This window comes from Oncorhynchus mykiss, chromosome 18 (genome assembly GCF_013265735.2).
Source record: "Oncorhynchus mykiss isolate Arlee chromosome 18, USDA_OmykA_1.1, whole genome shotgun sequence".
NCBI lineage: Eukaryota > Metazoa > Chordata > Actinopteri > Salmoniformes > Salmonidae > Oncorhynchus > Oncorhynchus mykiss.
Genome location: NC_048582.1, coordinates 16,453,353 through 16,476,412, shown reverse-complemented (window position 1 = coordinate 16,476,412; position 23,060 = coordinate 16,453,353). Strand labels below are relative to the sequence as shown.

The 23,060-nt window shown below is 44.6% G+C and overlaps 2 protein-coding genes and 1 pseudogene across 3 annotated transcripts; 1 reads left to right on the top strand and 2 right to left on the bottom strand.

Annotated features, from left to right (window-relative positions):
* The first annotated feature begins 160 nt into the window (after positions 1-160).
* On the top strand, positions 161-2,418 carry LOC110495679 (ADP-ribosylation factor-like protein 11). Its single transcript, XM_021571048.2, has 2 exons — positions 161-689; positions 1,693-2,418. The coding sequence occupies exons 1-2, from the start codon at positions 463-465 to the stop codon at positions 1,997-1,999; spliced, it is 534 nt and encodes a 177-aa protein (XP_021426723.1). The 5' UTR covers positions 161-462; the 3' UTR covers positions 2,000-2,418.
* On the bottom strand, positions 2,313-5,309 carry LOC110495678 (annotated as a pseudogene).
* A 2,650-nt stretch (positions 5,310-7,959) lies between these two features.
* On the bottom strand, positions 7,960-22,295 carry LOC110495674 (importin subunit alpha-4). 2 transcript variants are annotated; one of them, XM_021571041.2, is made up of 16 exons: positions 22,051-22,295; positions 19,636-19,680; positions 17,982-18,071; positions 17,815-17,844; positions 17,578-17,726; positions 15,537-15,622; positions 15,143-15,229; positions 14,889-15,058; positions 14,062-14,106; positions 13,833-13,964; positions 11,361-11,489; positions 11,029-11,133; positions 10,843-10,914; positions 10,532-10,694; positions 10,292-10,386; positions 7,960-9,989 (listed from the first exon to the last, which is right to left on the bottom strand). In XM_021571041.2, exons 1-16 carry the CDS (start codon positions 22,117-22,119, stop codon positions 9,891-9,893), a joined length of 1,566 nt encoding a protein of 521 aa, XP_021426716.1. In that variant the 5' UTR covers positions 22,120-22,295; the 3' UTR covers positions 7,960-9,890. The 2 variants fall into 2 exon arrangements, with proteins under 2 accessions (XP_021426716.1, XP_021426715.1); XM_021571040.2 differs by having other exon boundaries at positions 15,143-15,235; positions 22,051-22,293.
* Between the last annotated feature and the right edge of the window lie 765 nt (positions 22,296-23,060).

Here is a 23,060-nt window from a genome sequence, read left to right as displayed (position 1 = left end):
TAGGCCCAATTAAAATAATAAAAACATACTTTCCTCCCTTGTGGTAATAATCACCCCAATGCTTTCACCAATCAAACCCTAGATCTGCACAATGAGGGAGGATGCATTTTGAGTATAGAGAAACTGAGAAAGCCTGTTGGTACAGCCTCTAAAAGAAGAATGTGAAAAGACTGGTTCTCATGTGACCATGTTTCTATTCTGAAACGCAAACTCAAGTTTTATTCGCAAGTGGGCACACCTGACGCTTTCACGCCTACTCCCAGACAAAAATACAAAAACTATTTAAAATCGAGAAGAACCACTGGTTGCACATATCACCGAATCTCCTTTTGTTGATGTAAATCAGAGACTACCGAGGAAGACCCAACAAACGAACATTGTTCAGAAGCAGAGGTGGGACTAACGTACTTCCTCTTTACCTTCTACCTCAGACCCTGCTTTGCCTAGCCCAGTGCGTCTGTCATGGGGCTGCTTCTATCCAAGAGTGACATCAAGAGGACTCCCACGGTTATTCTGATGGGCCTGGGCTCATCTGGAAAGTCCACCCTGCTCTTCAGGCTCAAGACAGGGTTGGTGATGGATACTTCCCCCACCGTGGGCTTCAACGTGGTGACCCTGGATCTGAACAAGAAAACGGCCTTGACCGTGTGGGATGTGGGTGGACAGGGGGAGATGAGGGTCAACTGGAGGTGAGTTGTTGGTTCTGTGCTATTATATTTCTGTTTTAGCCCAGTACTACGAACACATCTCATTCCACTAATCATAATGCCTGTTGTTAGACTGAACAAAAAATATAAACAACAATTAACACTTTTACAGAGTCACAGTAAATCAGTCAATTGAATTAAATAGGCCCTAATCTATGGATTTCACATGACTAGGCAGGGGTGTGGGCCTGCGAGGGCATAGGCCCATCCACTGGGGAGCCAGGCCCAGCCAATCAGAAGGAAAAAAATTCCCTGCACAAAAGGGCTTCATTACAGACAGTTTCATCTACTGTCTGGGTGGCTGGTCTCAGACAATCCCGCGGGTGAAGCCGTATGTGGAGGTCCTGGGCTGGCGGGGTTATACGTGGTCTGCGGTTGTGAGGTCAGTTGTACGCAATTTCTCTAAAACAACGTTGGAGGCAGCTTATGGTAGAGAAATGTACATTCAATACTCTGGCAACAGCTCTGGTGGACATTTATGCAGTTAGCATGCCAATTTCATGCTCCCTCAACTTGACATCTGTGGAATTTTGTGACAACTGCACATTTTAGTGGCATTATTGTCCCCAGCACAAGGTACACCAGTGTAATGATCATACTGTTTAATCAGCTTTTTGATGTCACACCTGTCAGCTGGATGGATTATCTTGGCAAAGAAGAAATGCTCACTAACAGGGATGTAAACAAATTTGTGCACAAAATTTGAGATGAGGCTTTTTGTGCGTATAGAAAATATATGGGATCTTATATTTCAGCTCATGAAACATGGGACCAACACTACATGTTGAGTTTATATTTTTGTTCAGTGTAGTTTAAATCAGGTGCAACAGTTAAAAGTCTAGAACAAATAAATGCACATTCTGTCTCCGGTCCCATGATCAGGTTGGTAAAGTACTGGAATAGAATAACCTTTTATCCTCAACTAATGACTTGCTAAAATTGCAATATCATTAGCTAGACATTACCCTAGTTCTATAATTGGCAGGTACTTCCTGGAGGGCTGTAAGGCTATGGTGTTCGTGGTGGACAGTAGTGACCGGGCCAGTATAGGGGACGCTCAGAAGGCTCTGAAGAATGTTCTGTCCGACGACAACATGAAGGGAATACCTCTGATGGTGCTGGCTAACAAGAAGGACCTCCCCAACACCATGAACATCAGAGAGGTGTCCAACCAGCTGGAGCTGCCCAGCTACAAAGACCGAGCCTGGCAGATCCAGGCATGCAGCGGCCTGAAGGGAATGGGGCTCCAGCAAGCCTTCCTCTCTGTGGCCAAACTCATCAAGAAGAGCTGAGAGGAGACACGTCAGTGGAGAGATCACTGTGTGAGAGACACTTGACAAGTCGGAGATACTGACCATATAGTGCACTACCTTAAACTAGAACAATGTTAAAGTACCTCAGTACACTATAAAGGGAATAGGGTGCCATTTGAAATGCAGATTATAACCGAACAATGATTGTGGAAGAGCCAGGATTCTCAATCCAATTATGAACTAAGCGCAGGATCCATTAGGGCATTTTGATTGTGCAATCAACATGGTTGAGATTTAACTCTTAACATCACAGCAGTTAAATGTGCCTGCTAAGGGAGACTGGAGAGTATTATTACACTGTGGAGATGTGGGGAAAGAGCTAGGGAAACTAATATTTTTGTTTGCAGATACATCACTATTTATATTAATGATAAACTAATAAAACATGCTAAACCTAATGTAAATGTCTGTCTGCTAAATGGCATTATAATTTTTGTGTAGCCTGACCTTTCTGTGTAGTGGGCGTGCTAATGCCTATTATGTACATACAAAATGTATATTTCTGCTTCTTCGGGGCTTGGTAGGAGAGGTGAAGTCGTTTGAGTGACAGCCATGATTGCCACAGCAGCTGTCCAGGCACCACCACCCACACCCCATTGAAGAAGACCAGGTAGATCCATAAGTAGAGCCAGTGGTCTGATTTGAGGTTGGGGCTGCCTGCCAGCCAGTCTGGACAGAAGGTCACCTGAGACAAAGTGCCTGAAAACAAACAGACAAGGAGACTATTCACCCGGAGGGCCAGACTGTGCAACAACAAGACAAGCTAAAAACACATGTTGACCGTTGAGATTCAAAACAAACAAGTTTACTGTTTACTGTTTGACAAGTTTACTTAGGCTGATAACCAACTTGCGCCCAGGCTATATTTTCCATGTACAGTACATTAGGAAACTATTCAGACCCCTTGACTTTTTCCACATTTTGTTACATTAAAGCAACATTCTAAAATGGATTAAATGGGGGGAGTTCTCAGCAATCTACACACAATACCCAATAATGACAAAGCAAAAACAGGTTTGACATTTTTGCAAATGTATTAACAATAACTGAAATATCACATTTACATAAGTATTCAGACACTATACTGAGTACTCTAAAGCACCTTTGGTAGCAATTACAGCCGAGTCTTCTTGGATATGCTACAAGCTTGGCATACCTGTTTTTGGGGAGTTTCTCCCATTCTTCTCTGCAGATCCTCTCAAGATCTGTCAGGTTGGATGGGGAGCATCACTGCACAGCTATTTTCAGAACTCTCCAGAGATGTTTGATCGGGTTCAAGTCCGGGCTCTGGCTGGGTCTCAAGGAAATCCAGAGACTTGTCCCGAAGCCACTCCTGCGTTGTCTTGGCTGTGTGCTTAGGGTGGTTGTCCTGTTGCCCCAGTCTGAGGTCCTGAGCAGGTTTTCATCAAGGATCTCTCTGTACTTTGCTCCGTTCATCTTTCCCTCAATCCTGACTAGTCTCCCAGTCCCCGCAACTGTAAATCATCCCCACAGCATGATGCTGCCTGTTTGGACGGGCGGCCAGCTTTAGGAAGAGTCTTAGTGGTTCCAAACTTCTTCCATTTAAGAATGATGGAGGCCACTGTGTTCTTGGCAACCTTCAATGCTGCAGAAAATGTTTGGTACCCTTCCCCAGATCTGTCACCTTGACACAATCCTGTCTCGGAGCTCTTCGGACAATTCCTTTGACCTCATGGCTTGGTTTTTGCTCTGACATGCACTGCCAACTGTGGGACATAGACAGGTGTGTGCCTTTCCAAATCATGCCCAATCTATTGAATTTACCACAAGTGGACTCCAATCAAGTTGTAGAAACATCAAGGATGATCAATGGAAATAGGATACCCCCAGAGCCCCCCAAATTTTGAGTCTCATAGCAAAAAATCCTTAAGGTTTCTTTTTATATTTAATAAATGTTTAAAAAAATGTTTGACCTGTTTTCGCTTTGTCATTATGGGTATTGTTTGTAGATTGAGGGGAAAACAGAATAAGGCTGTAACAAAAGGGGTCTGAATACTTTCCAAATGCATCTATGTATATGGTAATAGGTCATTCAACACATCACATGCTGAAGACAGACCCTATAAAAATGTAAATTGTGACTTGATAATGGGATGTAAACACTTGTTTGTATAATGGGACAATTCTGAATATAATAATTAGTGTTCTCTATAAAGAAATATGGTACCAATATAGAAATGAATGGCATAAAGCATGAGAAAAGCGTGACAATGAAGCATATTTAGTACCAGTGTTCCTACCTGTAGTGTTTGTCCTTGACGATGGCATAGACAAGCACCAACGCCAGGATGCCATCCAGGACCACCATCAGCAGCTCCAAGGAGACGATGGTGGGGTCAGAGTGGAGCCAGCGCTCATCTGCCTTTCCATACTCCTTCCCTACATGGACAGGATAACTGTCAGAGCAGTATCTCAATATATTCCTGGGGGACCCCAGGGCCAGAGGGTGCACGTTGTTGTTCTACTCCAGCACTGTACTCCAGTGATGGATACTCCATTCCTGTATATTATTCATTTTAATACTATGTCCACTAGATGTCTCCCCACAACCAGGCTCCAAAGCACATCTCAAACACACGCACCATTTAATTTATATTTTGCATGATTTAAAAAAGTGTTTAATACATTTTTTAAATTTTTTTTTTACATTGCACAGGTAGCCTACTTAAAGTTCAGCAAAAATATTGTCTGAAGTCACTTGTTGGAACTGTGGCAACATGTACACCAAGCCTTCTCACTCACATCACACACTCACCAAGGTAATGTGAACAATTGCGTGGTAGAAAAGCCACACGAGCAACCATCTATCAGTTCCAGAGCATTTGCGTCCCCATATCTGCGCGAGGATGTAACCCACAACGAACTGAGCGGCGCAGGCCAGCAGAGAATAAACCGACACGGGAGTAAAGAGAGATTGGGCTTCTTTAAACGCCGCTGATACCATTTTTCACAGAAAACTCGACTCAAATCATGCAAATTACTCTTTGAACTTGCAACTATCGTCTCATCCATAAAGCTAGATAGAGGACTCATCTTTGTATCTGTGACATTAGTGTCTGCCTGCCCTGCCGATGCTGTCAATCTCAATTTTGAAGTAGTATATTTTCTTCTTCATGATTGGCAGATGCGTCCTGATGACCCGGTTGGACATGACGCTAACAGAGTCACCAGGCGGGATCATTCAATGAAGTTGGAAGTCCCACCCAGTTGACTTCATTACAATGGTGGAAGCCCTCAATGGCACTTCCCATTCTAATACACTGCTCAAAAAAATAAAGGGAACACTTAAACAACACAATGTAACTCCAAGTCAATCACACTTCTGTGAAATCAAACTGTCCACTTAGGAAGCAACACTGATTGACAATAAATTTCACATGCTGTTGTGCAAATGGAATAGAAAACAGGTGGAAATTATAGGCAATTAGCAAGACACCCCCAATAAAGGAGTGGTTCTGCAGGTGGTGACCACAGACCACTTCTCAGTTCCTATGCTTCCTGGCTGATGTTTTGGTCACTTTTGAATGCTGGCGGAGCTTTCACTCTAGTGGTAGCATGAGACAGAGTCTACAACCCACACAAGTGGCTCAGGTAGTGCAGCTCATCCAGGATGGCACATCAATGCGAGCTGTGGCAAGGAGGTTTGCTGTGTCTGTCAGCGTAGTGTCCAGAGCATGGAGGCGTTACCAGGAGACAGGCCAGTACATCAGGAGACGTGGAGGAGTCCGTAGGAGGGCAACAACCCAGCAGCAAGACCGCTACCTCCGCCTTTGTGCAAGGAGGAGCAGGAGGAGCACTGCCAGAGCCCTGCAAAATGACCTCCAGCAGGCCACAAATGTGCATGTGTCTGCTCAAACGATCAGAAACAGACTCCATGAGGGTGGTGAGGGCCCAACGTCCACAGGTGGGGGTTGTGCTTACATCCCAACACCGTGCAGGACGTTTGGCATTTGCCAGAGAACACCAAGATTGGCAAATTCGCCACTGGCGCCCTGTGCTCTTCACAGTTGAAAGCAGGTTCACACTGAGCGCGTGACAGTCTGGAGACGCCGTGGAGAACGTTCTGCTGCCTGCAACATCCTCCAGCCTGACCGGTTTGGCGGTGGGTCAGTCATGGTGTGGGGTGGCATTTCTTTGGGGGGCCGCACAGCCCTCCATGTGCTCGCCAGAGGTAGCCTGACTGCCATTAGGTACCGAGATGAGATCCTCAGACCCCTTGTGAGACCATATGCTGGTGCGGTTGGCCCTGGGTTCCTCCTAATGCAGGACCTTGTGTGGCTGGAGTGTGTCAGCAGTTCCTGCAAGAGGAAGGCATTGATGCTAAGGACTGGCCCGCCCGTTCCCCAGACGCGAATCCAATTGAGCACATCTGGTACATCATGTCTCGCTCCATCCACCAACACCACGTTGCACCACAGACTGTCCAGGAGTTGGCGGATGCTTTAGTCCAGGTCTGGTAGGAGATCCCTCAGGAGACCATCCGCCACCACCAGGAGCATGCCCAGGCGTTGTAGGGAGGTCATACAGGCACGTGGAGGCCACACACACTACTGAGCCTCATTTTGACTTGGGCATTACATCAAAGTTGGATCAGCCTGTAGTGTGGTTTTCCACTTTAATTTTGAGTGTGACTCCAAATCCAGACCTCCATGGGTTGATACATTTGATTTCTATTGATAATTTGTGTGATTTTGTCGTCAGCACATTCAACTAAGTAAAGAAATTATTTAATAAGAATATTTCATTCATTCAGATCTAGGATGTGTTATTTTAGTGTTCCATTTATTTTTTTGAGGAGTGTATATATTTTGGGCCACTTAGAGGCCTCTATCATTCTCTATGGTCTTGTACCAAATGGATTCCGTAGTCGTCTTCCCCCTGCCCCAGTGTCACGCTGTGAGAAGTACATGGCTGGCGGTCGGATGGGGGGGGGGGGGGGGGGGGGCAGCAATGTGTTGAATCTAGTGAAGATAAATTAATTGCCATTTTGATCAAATATAAGTTTCATAATACTTATGTTATTAAGAGTGCACTGATGTGTCCTGCACGTGGCATTGCGACAATTTTTTTTTAATCGGTTGTGCAAGTTCACACGGGTCTCTGCACTCTCATTGGCTAGAATGTTCCCACCTGCCGCATGCCTTTCGCCTTTGAGAAATTGTTAGAGCGGTCAGTCGACCATCTTGCCACGCCGATTGTAGAATCAACCAGGAGGTCCGAAATCAGGACCTTGGACAGCGACTGACAATAGTATAAATAAAGCATAGTATATTTGACTAGTCAAACTTTTTATATTGTTTGTATATCGTATTTTACAGTGGTGTAAAGTACTTTTGGGTATCTGCACTTCACTACATTCATAAAAAAATGTTTACTTTTTACTCCATACATTTATCCTGACACCCAAAAGTACCCATTACATTTTGAATGCTTAGCAGGACAGAAAATGGTCAATTTCCCACACTTATCAAGAGAACATCTCTAGTCACCCCTAATGCCTATGATCTGACCGACTCACTAAACAAATGCTTCATTTCATTTCTAAATTGTCTGAGTGTTGGAGTGTGCCCCTGGCTAGCCGTAAACTAAATGCGCTCTGGTTTGCTTAATATAAGGAATTTGAAATGATTTAAACTTAAGTACATTTAAAACCTAGACTTTTACTCAAGTATTATTTTACTGGGTGACTTTCACTTCACCGGAGTCATTTTCTATTAAAGGTATCTTTACTTTTACTCAAGTATGACAATAGGGTACTTCTTCCACCACTGGTATTATACATTTGTGTGACTGTCCTTGTCTATCAGTTTTGTAGACCCCAGGAAGAGTAGCTGCCTCTTCTGCAAAAACAAAATGGGGATCCAAATAAACCGTGCCATGGTTCTCAGTTTACCTAGTGAAAAAACACAAAGGCAAAATGGATTTCAACTCATTTTCTTTAATATGCACAAGAGTTGAAAGGAACATTGAGCCACCTTAAAGAGATATGGATTCTAAAATGTATAAAAAGTAAGACAGAGGCCAAAATGCTATCTGTTGCTTTTTCGTATTTAATACATGTTTCGTTAGCAAGTAAAAATCTTGCCCAAAAGCATAAGCTTGTATCAGTTTGATACAAGACAAAAAATTCCATTCTTTAAAGTGGCTCTCATTCTATGTCTCTAGAATCTAGATCAATGACTGTACACCAGCTAGACTTTGTTCATCGGTTGTGAATGGCTAGTCCAAAAAGGCGTGGGCCGCTCCCCTGAAATAATCCCCATGCCTTCTCAGTAGTTAGCAGCCAAAACATAACTACATTAGTCCAAATGTAATTTGTTTTTTTCCGGTCCCTTCACAAATAAATGCTGGCGGGAAATCACACACAAGTCCAGTTCACAAGAGAATTTTCAATCAAGTCATCGATCACGTTACACGTTTAAAAACAAAACTTCCCTGTTCATCTTTCAACAGTAAAAACATTACAGCCTCGCAAAGTGAACCGATCGATGGATGACTGGCAAAATGCAGCTGCTTTGTACAGACCAAACTTCAGACAGTTGGGGAAATACTCTTAAATTGTAGAATTAGATGTAGCATATAGAACAACTGTATGGTCAATGGACCATTGCAATGCAACCATAGCTTTGACTTATCGAAGCAAACATTGCTTTCCACACACAGTAAGCAGAGGGAGGGGTGACTGAAGTGTGCATAAGACTGAATAGAAACTGCAGATGTGGAATCTACACAGATTAAATCAGTGTTACATTGTCTTTCTCTGTCCCTCTACCGATATATCTTTCCAAAATATTTCCTCAAATTATTGAGTCATTAAATTCAATGTCCGACGATATGTCTCCCCGGCAAGAGGAGATGTGTCTTTTGTTAACGCCCAGTTGAAGCCTGGTTTTTAAGGCTTATTCGTTGTTGAGGGGTTTCTCGTTCAGAGGATAGAACCTGGTAAGAGGGACTGATCCAAAACCCAGTTTAAAGGTTCTGAGGAGAGGTGTGTTTGGTTCCAGCTCAACTCCATTCCCCTCCTCTCAACCCAAAAACCATTCCACCAGCAAGCCATCCATAGATCAATGCTACAAAGTCTTCCTTGTTATTAATTTCAGAATTTCCCTGTTGCATAATTTTAAATATATATTTTTTGTACTTTAAATCCATTGTTTTCCATGATGATTTCACAACTAAAAGGAATATTATTATAGTGATAGGTGGTTGTTGAAGTCTGTTCAGTCCACATGGGAATATGTCGACTGCTCACTTCTCTACCCTCTGAGAAGGGGTTTGAGAGCATTCATTCTCAGTGTTCTGTTCCAAAAAAAACTGTAGTTCAATGAGGACTGAATAATTAACAGCCCTTTGATGAGGTCATCAATTAGAATGTTTAACAAAGGACAGCCTAGATGCTGTCCGTACTCCTCAAGAGTCAATTAACTCGGAGGTTGAGTGTCTTCAGTCGCTGTGTCCAACGTGCTCTGATCCCAGACTCCAGAGAAGAGCACGCCTTTAAATGAGACCATTCCTCTTCTTTGCTGATATGACGATTGGTGGAACAAGATCATTGGTCCATGCACACAGATGACTTCAGTCTCTTCAGGGTGTATGTGTGTGTGAACGTGTCTGAGTAAGAGGATAATAGCAACTTTTTGGCAACTGCAGGAATGACGGACGAGGCGTTTTCTCTTTCTGGAACATTTATAAGCATCGCTGTGAGATGCTTGAAAAGAGATGGATAACAATGATCCTTCCTTCAGTGCTTGAACTGTTGTTGTTAGTGAGTCAGTGATTGATGTTGGGAAGGAGGTGACTGGAGGGTTCAGAGCAGCTAGAGTTAGACCTACTAGGTGGACGTTTGCCTTTAAAACTTGAACTCCTTTGCTTGCAGGTTGGTGGCGGGGTCAAAGTTGAAGGTTCCGCCCTGAGTGGCTTCGGGGATCAAACTGGGATCCTCATCAATCTAAAAAGAAAGGAGGAAAATAAATGGATCAGGGTGGTGCCATAGATGAACAAACACAGAGTGGAGACTAGATTCACTGTCACTACAGAAAACATAAAACATTTCATTAGATTTTATATAGAATTATGTGGCAAGGCCTATAGCCGATTCATCCATCTTACCCCATTGACAGAGGAAGTGGAGGAAAAAGGCCCTGCGTTTCTGTAGCACACATCCTACACCCAGCACAGCACTGTCAGGACAGCGCTGGGTTCTAACGGTGTGCAAACTTGTAGGGCTTCTGTCAGAGCAGAGGTACTCACATCATCTCCTGAGAAGTACTGGTCGATGATCTCGAAGGCTAGTTTGTAGATGTCCTCGTTTTCATGCTGCTGAAGGTTCTCGATCTTCTCTAGACCTGATGGGCAGAGAGAAATTAGCATGAAAGTCCATCACAGTGAATCAATCTAGAATGTGTGTTTCACAGTAACACTACACTGTCATACAATGGCAACATGGTGAAATGACACACAAGCACTCCCCCCTCTAACCCACACACTGACCTCCACACTCCTCTATGATCTCAGCGATGGTGCTGGCCTCTTCCCCGGCCATGATGAGGACGTTCTTGAGGCCGTCTAGGACCACCTGAACCACCTGGGAGTCCTTCACAGACAGCAGGCTGCAGAACGGAGGAACCACATTCTGCTGCACCAGGTACTCCACCTATAGGGTCGGGTAGAACATAGCAGATTAGCCTATCGGGGCCGTGCTTTGCCTACAGATGGGTAAACTTAACCAGCCAATCAGGACCATACAAAACGCAACGCTGTATGGATTGGGTATTGATGTAAACAGCCCTGGTAGAACATACCTGATCTTTTCTTCCACTTATTGTCAAGTTGCTGATGGCCCAGGCTGCCTCCTTCTGTGTACCAAAGTCTCCCTGCAGACAAACACAGAGAGAGGTTGCCAGTGGTTAGGGTTCCTTACAGACCTCCACAAGGACATAGGGGCTACATAATGCTTCGTTGGGCTACATAAGGGCTCAGCGACTCACCTTAGCCAGCTGGTGGATGATCATGGGCAGCAGGCCAGCGTCGATGACGGCCTGCACCTGCTGCTGGTTGCCTGCTGTGATGTTGGACAGGAACCACACGGCCTCCTAGTGGGCGGGAGGGATACACACACACACAGGAAGCCATTCAGCTGAGAGAAACCCACAGACACGCACACCATGGACCACATGAGTACGACTGAGACCGTTACACAGAGGTATAGATACTGTTGGAAATAAACAACACTGGGGTCCATCCCATTTCAACGCTACAGGACTTAATTACAGCAAAACAAACATATGCCACCAATAGCATCTAAAAGTGTGCCTGTTACCTTGTTGATCTTCTCCTTGGGGTGTGTGAGCAGGTTGGGGAAGTGCGAGAGGACGTCACAGTTGAGCACCACCTGCGTCTGCTCGTCTGTCCCCGTCACAATGTTACCCACTGCCCTCAGAGCTGCAGTCTACAGGATATGACATCATAGGTGGTTAATGACATCACAGGAAGTCACACATTCCATACAGTAAGTTCCAGGTATATTACCCTTCCCACAAGCCTAACCTCAACCATTAGAGGGAAAACTGGAAACGGATCTTAGATCAGAGTAGGGGCGACTTCATCCTACTTAGGGATGTGACGGTCATGAAATTGTCAGCCGGTGATTGTCAAGCAAATAAACTGTCAATCACACGGTAATTGACCGTTATTTAACATAAACACGTTTAGCATCTCCTGGCTTCCACACAGACTACAAGTCACCGATGCAGACCTTTAGAACATCTAATAAGTCCATGTAATATAGCCTACACCCTCACAATAAATCCACTATTTATTTTAGACAGCTCTAAAGAAACATGATATGAAGAAAATGTCTATTTCAGAAGAACAGAATGACATACTCTGAGTTGTCCTTATGATAGGTCCTGATCTGGCTATGCCATATGACTGTGGGCTACACTAGTTTAGCAGACAAACATTTTATAGTATGAAGAACACAATTGAACATAGCTAAATTAAATAAAGGATATTTTCTCCAAACAATTTAAGTTGTTTGCAAATGCGGCTATTCTGTGTTGAGCAATAAAAATAAAAAACAGGTACTCCTATATGTTTAATTTAGTTATGTATGCAACTTTAGTTAATACACCAACGTTGGGAGATAGAATGCATTAAAAATGAAAACACAAGGCCGCATGATGCGACTAATGATGATTTGAATAAAGTCTCATGAATGGCATGAGCACTGTTTCTGGTGCAGGCTGCACACCATCAGTCTCTCATTCACAAGTTGACAAGCACTTGATAATATTCTCAACGGGCCTCGAATTTCCCAGTGGCATCACCTTGTGTGGCCTTAATCCCCTAAAAAAAAAAGATCTGCCTGTCACGTGATCAGGTCCTTCTCACAGGCATCTCAGCTAAGAAGTAGGCTACAAGTGAAGACCGACACATCGTGACGCAACTGCGCGCTTCGGCTTTATGTTAGAACCGTCCACATTTAGCCTACTTTTCATCAGCCAACAAGATGAGTAGACCTAACGAACAGCAAAAGAACTAGCCTATGTCAATCTACTATCCCCCATAGTAGAAAAATGTACCTATTCTGTTGGTCCGCTTGTCCTTCTGTGGAATAAATAATTACTCTAAACATACTCTGGGCCTGTTGTGGAATACGATAAAGCCCAAATTAACACAACCACTCACATCAAAAAAAACTTTAAAAGCAATGAGGTTGATGCAACAGATCAGGGCATTTAGCTTAAAATGTTGATAAACTATTAGGCTATTTCATCACATAAGTGCAGCAATGCGCACACGGCAGTAGGCTTATAAGCATGAATGTTCCAAAATTCAATCAATTAGCAGGAAAACACTGTTCTCAAAGTGAACGTAAATGCGAGTCTGCATGTAATGTTTTAATATTAAATAAGGTGCATTTCTATGGTGAAAATGTAATTCATCAAACTTGAAACTCAAGCGCCACCTATGTATGCCAGTTAGGCACTACACCGGTTGAAAACTGGATTCATGTGCTTCATTTTAAGAAGTTATTTGGCCACTTTAGTCGTAATACAAACCTTATCAAAACATATAGGCCTATGGGCTAGGCTACGTGAGGTGATTGGAAAAAGTTGGGCAAAAAAAGCATGCAGCGTTTGTCTTACTGCACACACTGGGCATCATTCACAAGTGATAATACATCACTCACAAACGATAGGCTAATATTGTCACCCATCAGACTATTCTTGATTTGATGCTGTCTCAGGACAGGTGAAGGGGGGGAAAAATAATGCGATCTATGCACTTATATAGTGAATGGAGGACGCTGTGGTTTATTTTCATGCCAGCCAGGTAGGCTATACTCCTGTTGTAAAGAGAAGCAATGTGCTTAATATTAGGAGAGTTGAGAAATAAATATAGTAGGCCTAGCCCATAGAAAGCTGATGGGATCCTCCTCTTTTTAATAGAAGCCATCACTGTTCTCTCACGCAATTGCATAGCCTATTAAAATGTTGCGCAACATGAGCTCTCATGAAGTGTTTGATTAGATTTTCGAATACATTTGCATTCATTTCAGAGTGATTAGAGGGACAATAGAGTGCTGAGTACCAGGTAGTTAGCAAGTTTGGTAGGCTACTAATGACCATCAGCAGCAGCATCAGAGCTATAGAAGCCTAGTTACCCTGACTAAACGGTCACGTGGCATTTGACTGTGGACATGACTCATGACCACTGATGTGGCGGTAATACGGTCACCGTAACAGCCCTAATCCTACTTCCAATCAGGGGAAGGAAGCAGACATACCTGAACTTTGACCTCTTGATGGCTGAGCAGGGGGACGAGGAAGGGGACAACCCCCGAGTCGATGACCATCTGGATCTGTTCGTTCCCTCCATCTGTGAGATAGGACAAGGCCCACACTGTATCCACTAGGATCTGACCACAGAGAGAGGACGGAGTTAGAACCAGGGAATTTCCATAGGGAATGGCAAAGCAATTAGCTTTGCTGTTGTGATAGTAGGGTGATACTTACATTTATATCAGTGTGGTATATCAATACACAGAGAGCAGGTAGAATCTGGAAGAGGTAGAGAGGAGAGAGAGTCAGGCATAATAATTGGAGGTGTACAATGAAGCGACTATAGATCAACAGACAGGACCCAGGGTGTCTTCTGTTTCAGCAGGCAGACACTGCAGACCTCCAGGACCAGGCTAGATGGTTGGGAACAGGGAAGCAGAATGCTAGGCAGCACCCAAAGTCCCAGACCACTTTCCCTAATCAAACCCCCCATCGTCTGATTGTCCTCAAAGCCAAACACATGGAACACAGCCAGAGCTGTTGGGAAAAGGGTTCAGCTAATATTGACGACAAACGTCTATGTGAAGATCATAATTCAGTCAGATTGGCCTCCGAGTGGTGCAGCAGTCTAAGGCACTGCATCGCAGTGCTTGAGGTGTCACTACAGACCCGGGTTCGATTCCAGGCTGTGTCACAACCGGCCGTGACCAGGAGTCCCTGCCTTACAAATGGCCCAGTGTCATCTGGGTTAGGGGAGGGTTTGGCCGGGGGGGCTTTACTTGGATCATCGCGCTAAAGCGACTCGTGGCGGGCCGGGTGCCTGCAGGCTGACTTCAGTCGTCAGTTGAACAGTGTTTCCTCCAACACATTGGTGCAGCTGGCTTCCTGGTTAAGCGGGCAGGTGTTAAGAAGCGCTGTTTGGCGGGTCATGTTTCGGAAGACGCATGACTCGACCTTCTCCTCTCCCGAGCCCGTTGCAGCGATGAGACAAGATGGATATCAATGAAATCCAGTTCGATTGAATGACTGTGCTGGGTCTCACACACCTCTTTCTGTCTTACCTCCTGTACTGTCTCCATGGGGGGCGGTGGGTCCTTGTTGCGGCAGAGGTTGACGATGACCCAGGTGACGTTGCGGAGGAAGGTGATGGGGATGGAGGGGTTAATAAATGACAGCAGGGGCTTGACCACGCCCAGGGAGATTACGTAATCCCTGCACTGCGGTCCATCGCCTGCACGGGAAGAACACAGGTGTGTCATTGACTGGCATCGGCCAGTGTGTGTGTGTGTATGCATGTGTGCGAGCCATCACTCACCGATGATGTTGCCTAGCGCCCACACGGCCTGTTCACATACGTTCTGGTGAGGAGATTGTAGCAGCCGCAGAAATAGAGGCACAGCATCTGGACATGTAGAGAGAAAGGCAGACCCATATGTTAGACAACGTTGTAGACAACAGAGAGAGACAGAGACATCAGTTGACAGAGGTAGAGAGATCCATCAGTTAGAGGTAGAGAAAGAGACATAAGTTAGACAGAGGTAGAGTGAGGGTCTGGCAGACAAGAGACAGAGAGATGGGGAAGACAGTTGAGAACAGGTGTTTCTATACCAGGAACCAGATGGATAGGTTGGCTCATATAGACCGGTCCATTATGTATGCCTGATGGGTCAGTTTGAAACTGGGCCACAGAAGAACTAGAAACTACTTACTAGATTTGACAACAGCTTGAGTCTGTTGTGACGTCCCTGATGCTATGTTGGTCAACGCCCAGGCAGCCTCAAACTGGAGAGAGGGACTGGGGAAGAGGAGAGAGTAAATGAGCCTAGCCTGAAGAGACAAACAGAAGCTGTCCCCAGATAACAAAACACGACCAATAAGCCCATCAACAGCACATGGCTACTGATCAACAATCCATATCATCCTGCATCACCACTAACCCCCACCTCGGTCTAATGTGGTCTTCTGTGGCTCCTATATACACCTTGTTTTTGAAAGAAAATCAACATTTTTGTCCATTAAAATAAACTCAAATTGATCTGAAATACAGTGTAGACATTAATGTTGTAAATTACTATTGTAGCTGGAGAAGGATCATTTTTAATGGAATGTCTACATAGGTGTACAGAGGCCCATTATCACCAACCATCACTCGTGTGTTCCACTGGCAGGTTGTTAGCGCAAACTGCCTCTAACCAGAATAGAAAGGAGTAGGAGGCCCCAGTGCACCACTGAGCAAGAGGACAAGTCCATTGGAGTGTCTAGTTTGAGAAAGAGATGCCTCACAAGTCGTCAACTGGCAGATTCTTTAAATAGTACCCGCAAAACAATAGTCTCAACACCAACAGCGAAGAGGCGACTCCGGGATGCTAGCCTTCTAGGCAGAGTTCCTCTGTTCAGTGTCTGTGTTCTTTTGCCCATCTTAATCTTCTACTTTTTATTGGCCAGTCTGAGATATGGCTTTTTCTTTGCAATTCTGCCTAGAAGGCCAGCATCCCGGAGTCGCCTCTTCACTGTTGACATTGAAACTGGTGTTTTGCAGGTACTATTTAATGAAGCTGCCAGTTGAGGACTTGTGAGGCGTCCGTTTCTCAAACTAGACACGAATGCACTTGTCCTCTTGCTCAGTTGTGCATCAGGGCCTCCCACTCCTTTCTATTCTGGTTAGAGGCCGTTTGTACTGTTCTGTGAAGTGAGTAGAACACAGTGTTGTACGAGATCTTCAGTTTCTTGGCGATTTCTCACATGGAATAGCCTTCATTTCTCAGAACAAGAATACTGACGAGTTTCAGAAGAAAGTAATTTGTTTCTGGACATTTTGAGCCTGTAATCAAACCCACAAATGCTGTTGCTCCAGATACTCAACTAGTCTAAAGAAGGCCAATTTCATTGCTTCTTTAATCAGAACAGTTTTCAGCTGTGCTAACATAATTGCAAAAGGGTTTTTGAATGATCAATTAGCCTTTTAAAATGATAATCCAAGTTTAGCTAACACAACGTGCCATTGGAAGACAGGAGTGATGATTGCTGATAATGGGCCTCTGTACACCTATGTAGATATTCCATTAAAAATCAGCCGTTTCCAGCTACAATAGTCATTTACAACACTAACAATGTCCACACTGTAATTCTGATAAATTTGATGTTATTTTAAGGGACCATTTTTTTTTGCTTTCTTTCAAAACAAGGACATTTCTAAGTGACCTCAAACTTCTGAACGGTAGTGTATGTGGGTGTATATCTATCAATCTCTCTGCGTCTCCTCACGCTCATGCCTCCATCACCCAACCTCCCCCACCCTCCTGTTTACACAAAACACCTCCCCCCTCCCTCCAGGGGAGTCCCCCCTAATCGCTCCCCATCCCCACCACTGAAGAGACAGAGCTGTCAGCTGTGGGGCAGTGCTAGTGCAGCAGAGCGGAACACACACTTTCTCTCCTATCCGTCTGTGTGTCTGCAGCCTGCTACAGTGTTCACATCAGCCCAGCCATGCGGAGGAGAGGGAGGGCACACCAGTATCCCCAGAGCATGACAGAGAATGTAGAGAGAGACAATGGAGAGAGAGCAGTCTGACACATACGGGGCTAGTCTACCCACTCATTCACTCTCCTCTCCTTTTGCCCTTCTCCGACTTTTGAAAGGGGGCATCACACAGAATTACCACAGGGGCAATTTACCACCATCTTTCAATTACTCTTCCAGGGCAAAGGTGACCCATACAGTCTCTTCCTCCCCCCCATAAAGCAGACTTACTTGTCGTCCCTCTCCAGGCATTTGACCAGGATGGGCAGGATGCCAGACTTAATCAAGTCGTCGATGGGGGGGTTTCTGTCACTGGACAGGAGTTTTCTGGCTGCCTGCACGGCACTGAGCTGGATGAGTCCGTTGTCACTGACAGCATTCTGACAGGAAGGAGAGCGAGAACACAAGGTTAGCGCCAACAGTTCAAGGTGTATGGTTCTCAACAACACTGACAGAATGCAGGCTTACCTGTAAGATGGCTTCCAGTGTTACATTTTGCTGCAAAACAAAAAACTAGAGTTGTGAGATTTGCTGTAGCTACGCGTTTACATGTTGCAGGGTTAGAGCTAGGAAACATATCCCTGTCATTCCTGAACTTGAAGCCATAGTGTGAGAGAAAATGAGGACTGACTCACCCCTTTGAAGTCAGAGTCTATGTCTGAGTCTTCCAGGCTCTCCTCCTGTGGAACGTTCCTCTTCTTCAGAAGGTGCTCATCTCGTTTGTTCTGGGGGGGGGGGGGGATATAGAAGGAATATAGGAGTGAATGCTATTGGAAACATTCACCCACACAGCGAGGGAATAGATTCCCTGCTTGACTCCTACAGGCTAAGACTTCTCCCATAACCTCCCAGTGATGTTAGTGGCAGATAGCACGAGGGAGGAATGCATCCATCTCTGCACAGACGGTTCTCTTCTGCAGCACACATAGTGCTATGTGAGAGAACTGCTGTGTCACTCATCCTACATTAGTGGTTTGCTCTTCTGGACCTGGCTTTTTAGCAGAAAAAAAACTGAAGTTCTCTCACTTGTCGTCAAATCATACAGGCCTACTGGATATGTTTCTACAAAACTGCTGGTCAGCTCAAACTTCCTGAAACATTTCTGCAAGCCGCATTCAGAGGACACGTTGGGGCCTTAGTGCAAATACCAAGGGATCAGAGTAGAGCTGGGCGATATGGACAAAAATCCATACCGCGCTAAATTGTTTGAATTGATGCAATAATGATAGGTTTGGAACATTGATGTGCACCACAGTTTAAAATGATCCTTTAAACTACTAGTATGATGCTTGTACATTTTCTCAAATCACCCATTTTAGCAAATGTATTTGATTTCAAACTTCTCTTTTCTCTAATATAGGCTTCTTATCGCAATGAACGATATCAGCTAAATGCCTTCAATAAGTGACCGGTATGGTCGGTGTCAATCATTTTAATTATATAATCTCAGCTCTAGCTCAGAGTCATATTCCAGTGGAATGAAGTCCCCCCCAGATGCTGATCTAAGTTCAGTTTGGCACCATCCCCTCTAAAAGTCATGGTTCTACCCAGAGCAGCTGCTATAGAGTCATACATCCAAGACAAGCCTGTGTGTCTGATGAACCTACTTAATGGCCCCTGGCCAGAGCTCTGCGCTTCTGCAGGCCAGGAGAGGGAAACCCTCCCCAAGGCTGAGGGGTAAGACCAGTCTGGCCTCTCTGACAGGGTGGGAGAGCGAGAGAGGGATGACCTAAATACAGCAAAGGCATCCTGACTCTTCAACAACAACCTGAGCATAAGAAGGGGGGTAGTTTCCTCACACACACACACCTACTTAGAAACAAAAGGACTCAGCAGACAGAGCAGCCCATAAGGGGCAGGGGGTGGACCAGGCTGCTCGGCCAATTTGATAAACAGAAACTGCAACATTTCCCATCAAAATAAAGATGAATTAATTCTATAACCCTGCTTCCACCTAACATCCACATCCCAGAGAGACTTAACAAGCTGGAAAAAGGGCCTGCATGTATCAATTAAAATGACAGTGCCTGTCTGTTGTGCCACACATACCTAAATAAGAGGTACATGACAGACACTGCAGCACTGGAATGTCATATGTGGAGTGGGCCAGGACACAAACAGAGACCAGAGAGGTGTGGTAGGGTGGGAGAGGTGAAGGGTGAAACTCAAGAGGATAGTGTGGAGATTTAGCCTTTCTAATTTCAGTGTGGGGAGGAGCAGAAGTAGGCTAATGGGTTAGTTCATTAGATGCGACAACTATAAACAGTCAATTGAGATGCTGAGGCTCACCTTTCTCAGCTCCACTGTCACTTCATTGCGATGTCTTCGCATAGTCTGTAAGAGAGAGAGGAGAACAGTCAGAGATGAGCCTAACTACTGGAGCATTAAAAAGACAGCCCATACACTCAAACAAACCACATGCAATGTTAGTCAATTGGAACTGGCTCCATTTTGTTTACAGACTGGGCTTTAGATTACAAGTGTACTGCTGCATGTTGGCAACAGGCGGCAGAGGATCATGTTAACTTGATTGCCAGTCGGGGCATCCTGGTTCATATTACTAACGCTGTGTAACCTCCCTCATGCAAGCAATGATTCTGTTTACATTTATCCACCAACTCAAAGGTGTGACCCGCTGCTTCTGGCAAAAGCCCTGACACCCTAACTCAAGGGCGCAGTAAAAATCTGATGTGGTTCCGTATGTGTTTGAAACACTCCATCTATTGAAGACGGAACACAATGTTTGGTCAACACTGCCTTTTGTGGGAACTGTGTTTAGGGAGGATAGTGAATCAGCCATGAGAGAAAGCCTGAGAGTGGCTCAGCTGGCCAGCTGGGAGGAGGAAGTCAGAGACCTCTGAAACTCAACAACGATCGATCAAATCTATGGAATTCCAGGCATTTCTCTAGGACACTCATTCCATGCTGGGACAAGAGGGCGACTTCCTGTGAGAGGGAAGACTGCCTCAGCTCCTGGAGAACACACCAGAGGTCTTCAACCTTTCTTTACATTTGAATACTACTTATTCTGCATAGCCAATGTTGATTGTGGAGTATCCTGTTATATGTTGGGATTATTATTGTATTGTAACAACGTCATACACGGCAGTCACTGTGGCCCTCTGTGGTGGTGTAGGTCAGAACTTGTGAAAGGGATACATTTTCTGTAAGCTACAGATTTTAACATTCCTTGAAGTCTAAACACAGCCTAAATCTCACTGAAGATGCTGTGTGTGTCCTCTGATGCAGTAGAATTCAGCACCATAGGAGCAGGGTGAGTGTGTTGCCCTGGGGCACTTCTATAGATCTGATAGGTTACTGTGCCTAAAGGATAGGGGCTGTATCTGGACAAGGCCTTTCGTCTCTGACAACAAGTGATCCATCTCGTATTCTTGGCTTAGCTGCTGCAAGATTGTCGGCGGGGCTGGTGGGTCGTCAGACATGTGCAAGTCACACTGGCACTTGGCCCCAAAACAACCATGCCGCACTTCTGTTTCCTCTCTGCTCAATATAGAACATACCAGATGGACACTAATCCATCATGCCCTCCATCCGAGATTACTGTGTTTCTAATACATAAGAATATGGGATAGTCAACATGTTATGTAGACCCAAAAGTGGAATATTTGTGTTAAGGATGTGTGATCTATACAGATACAAAGGAAATGGCATGTCCCTTTGAATTAAATGTGTGGCCCTAATCATCGAGTACTGGGTTTCAATTGTTCCTTTATTTAAGTAGGCAAGTCGGTTAAGAACAAATTCTTATTTACAGAGACTGCCTACCCGGGCCAAACCCGGACGACGCTGGGCCAATCGTGCAAATACGGCAGGTTGTGAGACAGCCTGGATTCGAAGCAGGGTCTGTCGTGACGCCTCTAGCACTGAGATGCAGTGCCTTAGACCGCTGCGCCACTCGGGATGTGTATTGAATCAGCATGGTGACAGTAGCATCATTAGCTTTAGTTGCAGATGTGCTATGGTGTTTATGGTGCAACTGCTCTAACTCACTGTTTGTTGAACAGCCACCCTGCGATCACTGGGATATTGAATTGCAAGCTGTTCATTCACGTATGAGTTAGTTAGCTGGGTATATTATTATAAACTGATTAATAACGCCGTATCTCAACTGTTGCAGCCGTAGAAGTTGAGTTGTGCTAGTTGTTTTGTAACAGTTAATGTGCATCATCCGCCCATTTTGACACATACAACTAGCTATAATTAGCTGGTTTGGTTAGCTGGTAAGCGTATCTAGCTCAGTTAAGTTACAGTGACTGACTTGCCAACTCGAAATATCAAATGTCATGCCCATGACCAACATCACGATAGTTAGTTGTCTGGTGCCGTTTACCAATTATAACTATTACTTTAATTTAGTTTAGTTGATGCCAAGAGTAAATTTAAAAAAATATCACAACCTAGCTAGCTGCTAGCAAGCACAGAGTTAGCAACTTTCCTGGCTAGCTAGCAGGCCTTGCGAAAGCCGCGCCCGCTCCGCATGATAAACTTTAGCTAGTTAGTGAATGTGGATGATATCATAATCGGCGACACATTATAGAACAAGAAAACTTCAACAATGACTGACAATGAATACTGCAGCAACCAAACCGAATTGAGAGCTAGGTAAACCCCGAGTGTTCGCAAGCACTCGTTGCTAACGGCTAGTTAGCCAGCCAGCTAACGTTAGCCTAGTTAGATTCTCACCTCGACATCGCGCCCCTTGTTTTTGAAGCTCTTAATTCGGTGGTTATCCAAGTCGGCGTTTTCTGCCATGGCTGTCTGTGTTCGGGATGTTTAGCTAGTCCTGCACTTGAAGCTCCGGTGGGAAAAGAGAAAACGTACTGCTGTTTTGCCGAAGGGTGGCTGGCCAGACGTGATACACCGCGATGGGATAATCTCGTCAAGGAGGAGCCACGGAATCCTGTCAATTGGGGGAGGAGGACCTATGGCTAGTATGTGTGCATCCCCTGGTGTAACCGACTTCCTTGCAACATAGTTGCGCAATGTAACTAGTTGATACCTTTAAATTGTTGCAATATATCCAGTGTTTTTTTAGTCTCCAATGAAGATACTCTACATTATTACCAAACGATTTGCTAAATCAACTATGCCTGGCTACTTTACACTGATTGCTTGCTGTTGTTGACAGATAGGTTGGATTTGAGCCCAAAGGGAGGAAGGACTTCATTATGAAGAATCACTGAAGATCAATGCTTCACAAATTAAACAAAAAAGGAATTGACTTTACTGTTAATCCACACAAATGTCGCTACACTAATATGTGAACAAAAAAACAAATCAAATCACTACTACATTTTGTTGTTTAGCATTGCTTTAATTTATTACCTACAACTAAATAAACATTATCATATTGAACTTGGGGAGACTACAGAAACATATTCTCACATATTACCCCTCCTGTTTTTTCAGATTAGTGCAGATTAAGTGCCACTCACTGTCATTTACTGAACTAAGCAGACAGGGGGGTAGTCTGAATAAAACAGACACAAAGCTAAAACATTTTTAAAAAACAATGCAACAAAAAAGTAATAATGCTAATCCCATGTTGAATGAATGTAGATGTAACTTTAGACCAATGTCTACTGTCTGGAGCCAAACCATCCACCTGGGGGGCCAACCTCACTGTACTCCATTTAGTAACTTTAGTACCACCTGAGGTTGCTGAGGGGAGGACAGCTCATAATTATGGTTGT

Excerpts from the sequence above, each read along its gene's own strand:
- LOC110495679 (XM_021571048.2), top strand. The coding sequence starts at position 463 with ATGGGGCTGCTTCTATCCAAGAGTGACATCAAGAGGACTCCCACGGTT. Across the intron at positions 690-1,692 it reads GAGATGAGGGTCAACTGGAG|GTACTTCCTGGAGGGCTGTA; the intron begins GTGAGTTGTTGG and ends TATAATTGGCAG.
- LOC110495674 (XM_021571040.2), bottom strand. The coding sequence starts at position 22,119 with ATGGCAGAAAACGCCGACTTGGATAACCACCGAATTAAGAGCTTCAAA. Across the intron at positions 15,059-15,142 it reads GGCGCTAGGCAACATCATCG|GCGATGGACCGCAGTGCAGG; the intron begins GTGAGTGATGGC and ends CTTCCCGTGCAG. Across the intron at positions 9,990-10,291 it reads AGTACTTCTCAGGAGATGAT|ATTGATGAGGATCCCAGTTT; the intron begins GTGAGTACCTCT and ends CTTTCTTTTTAG.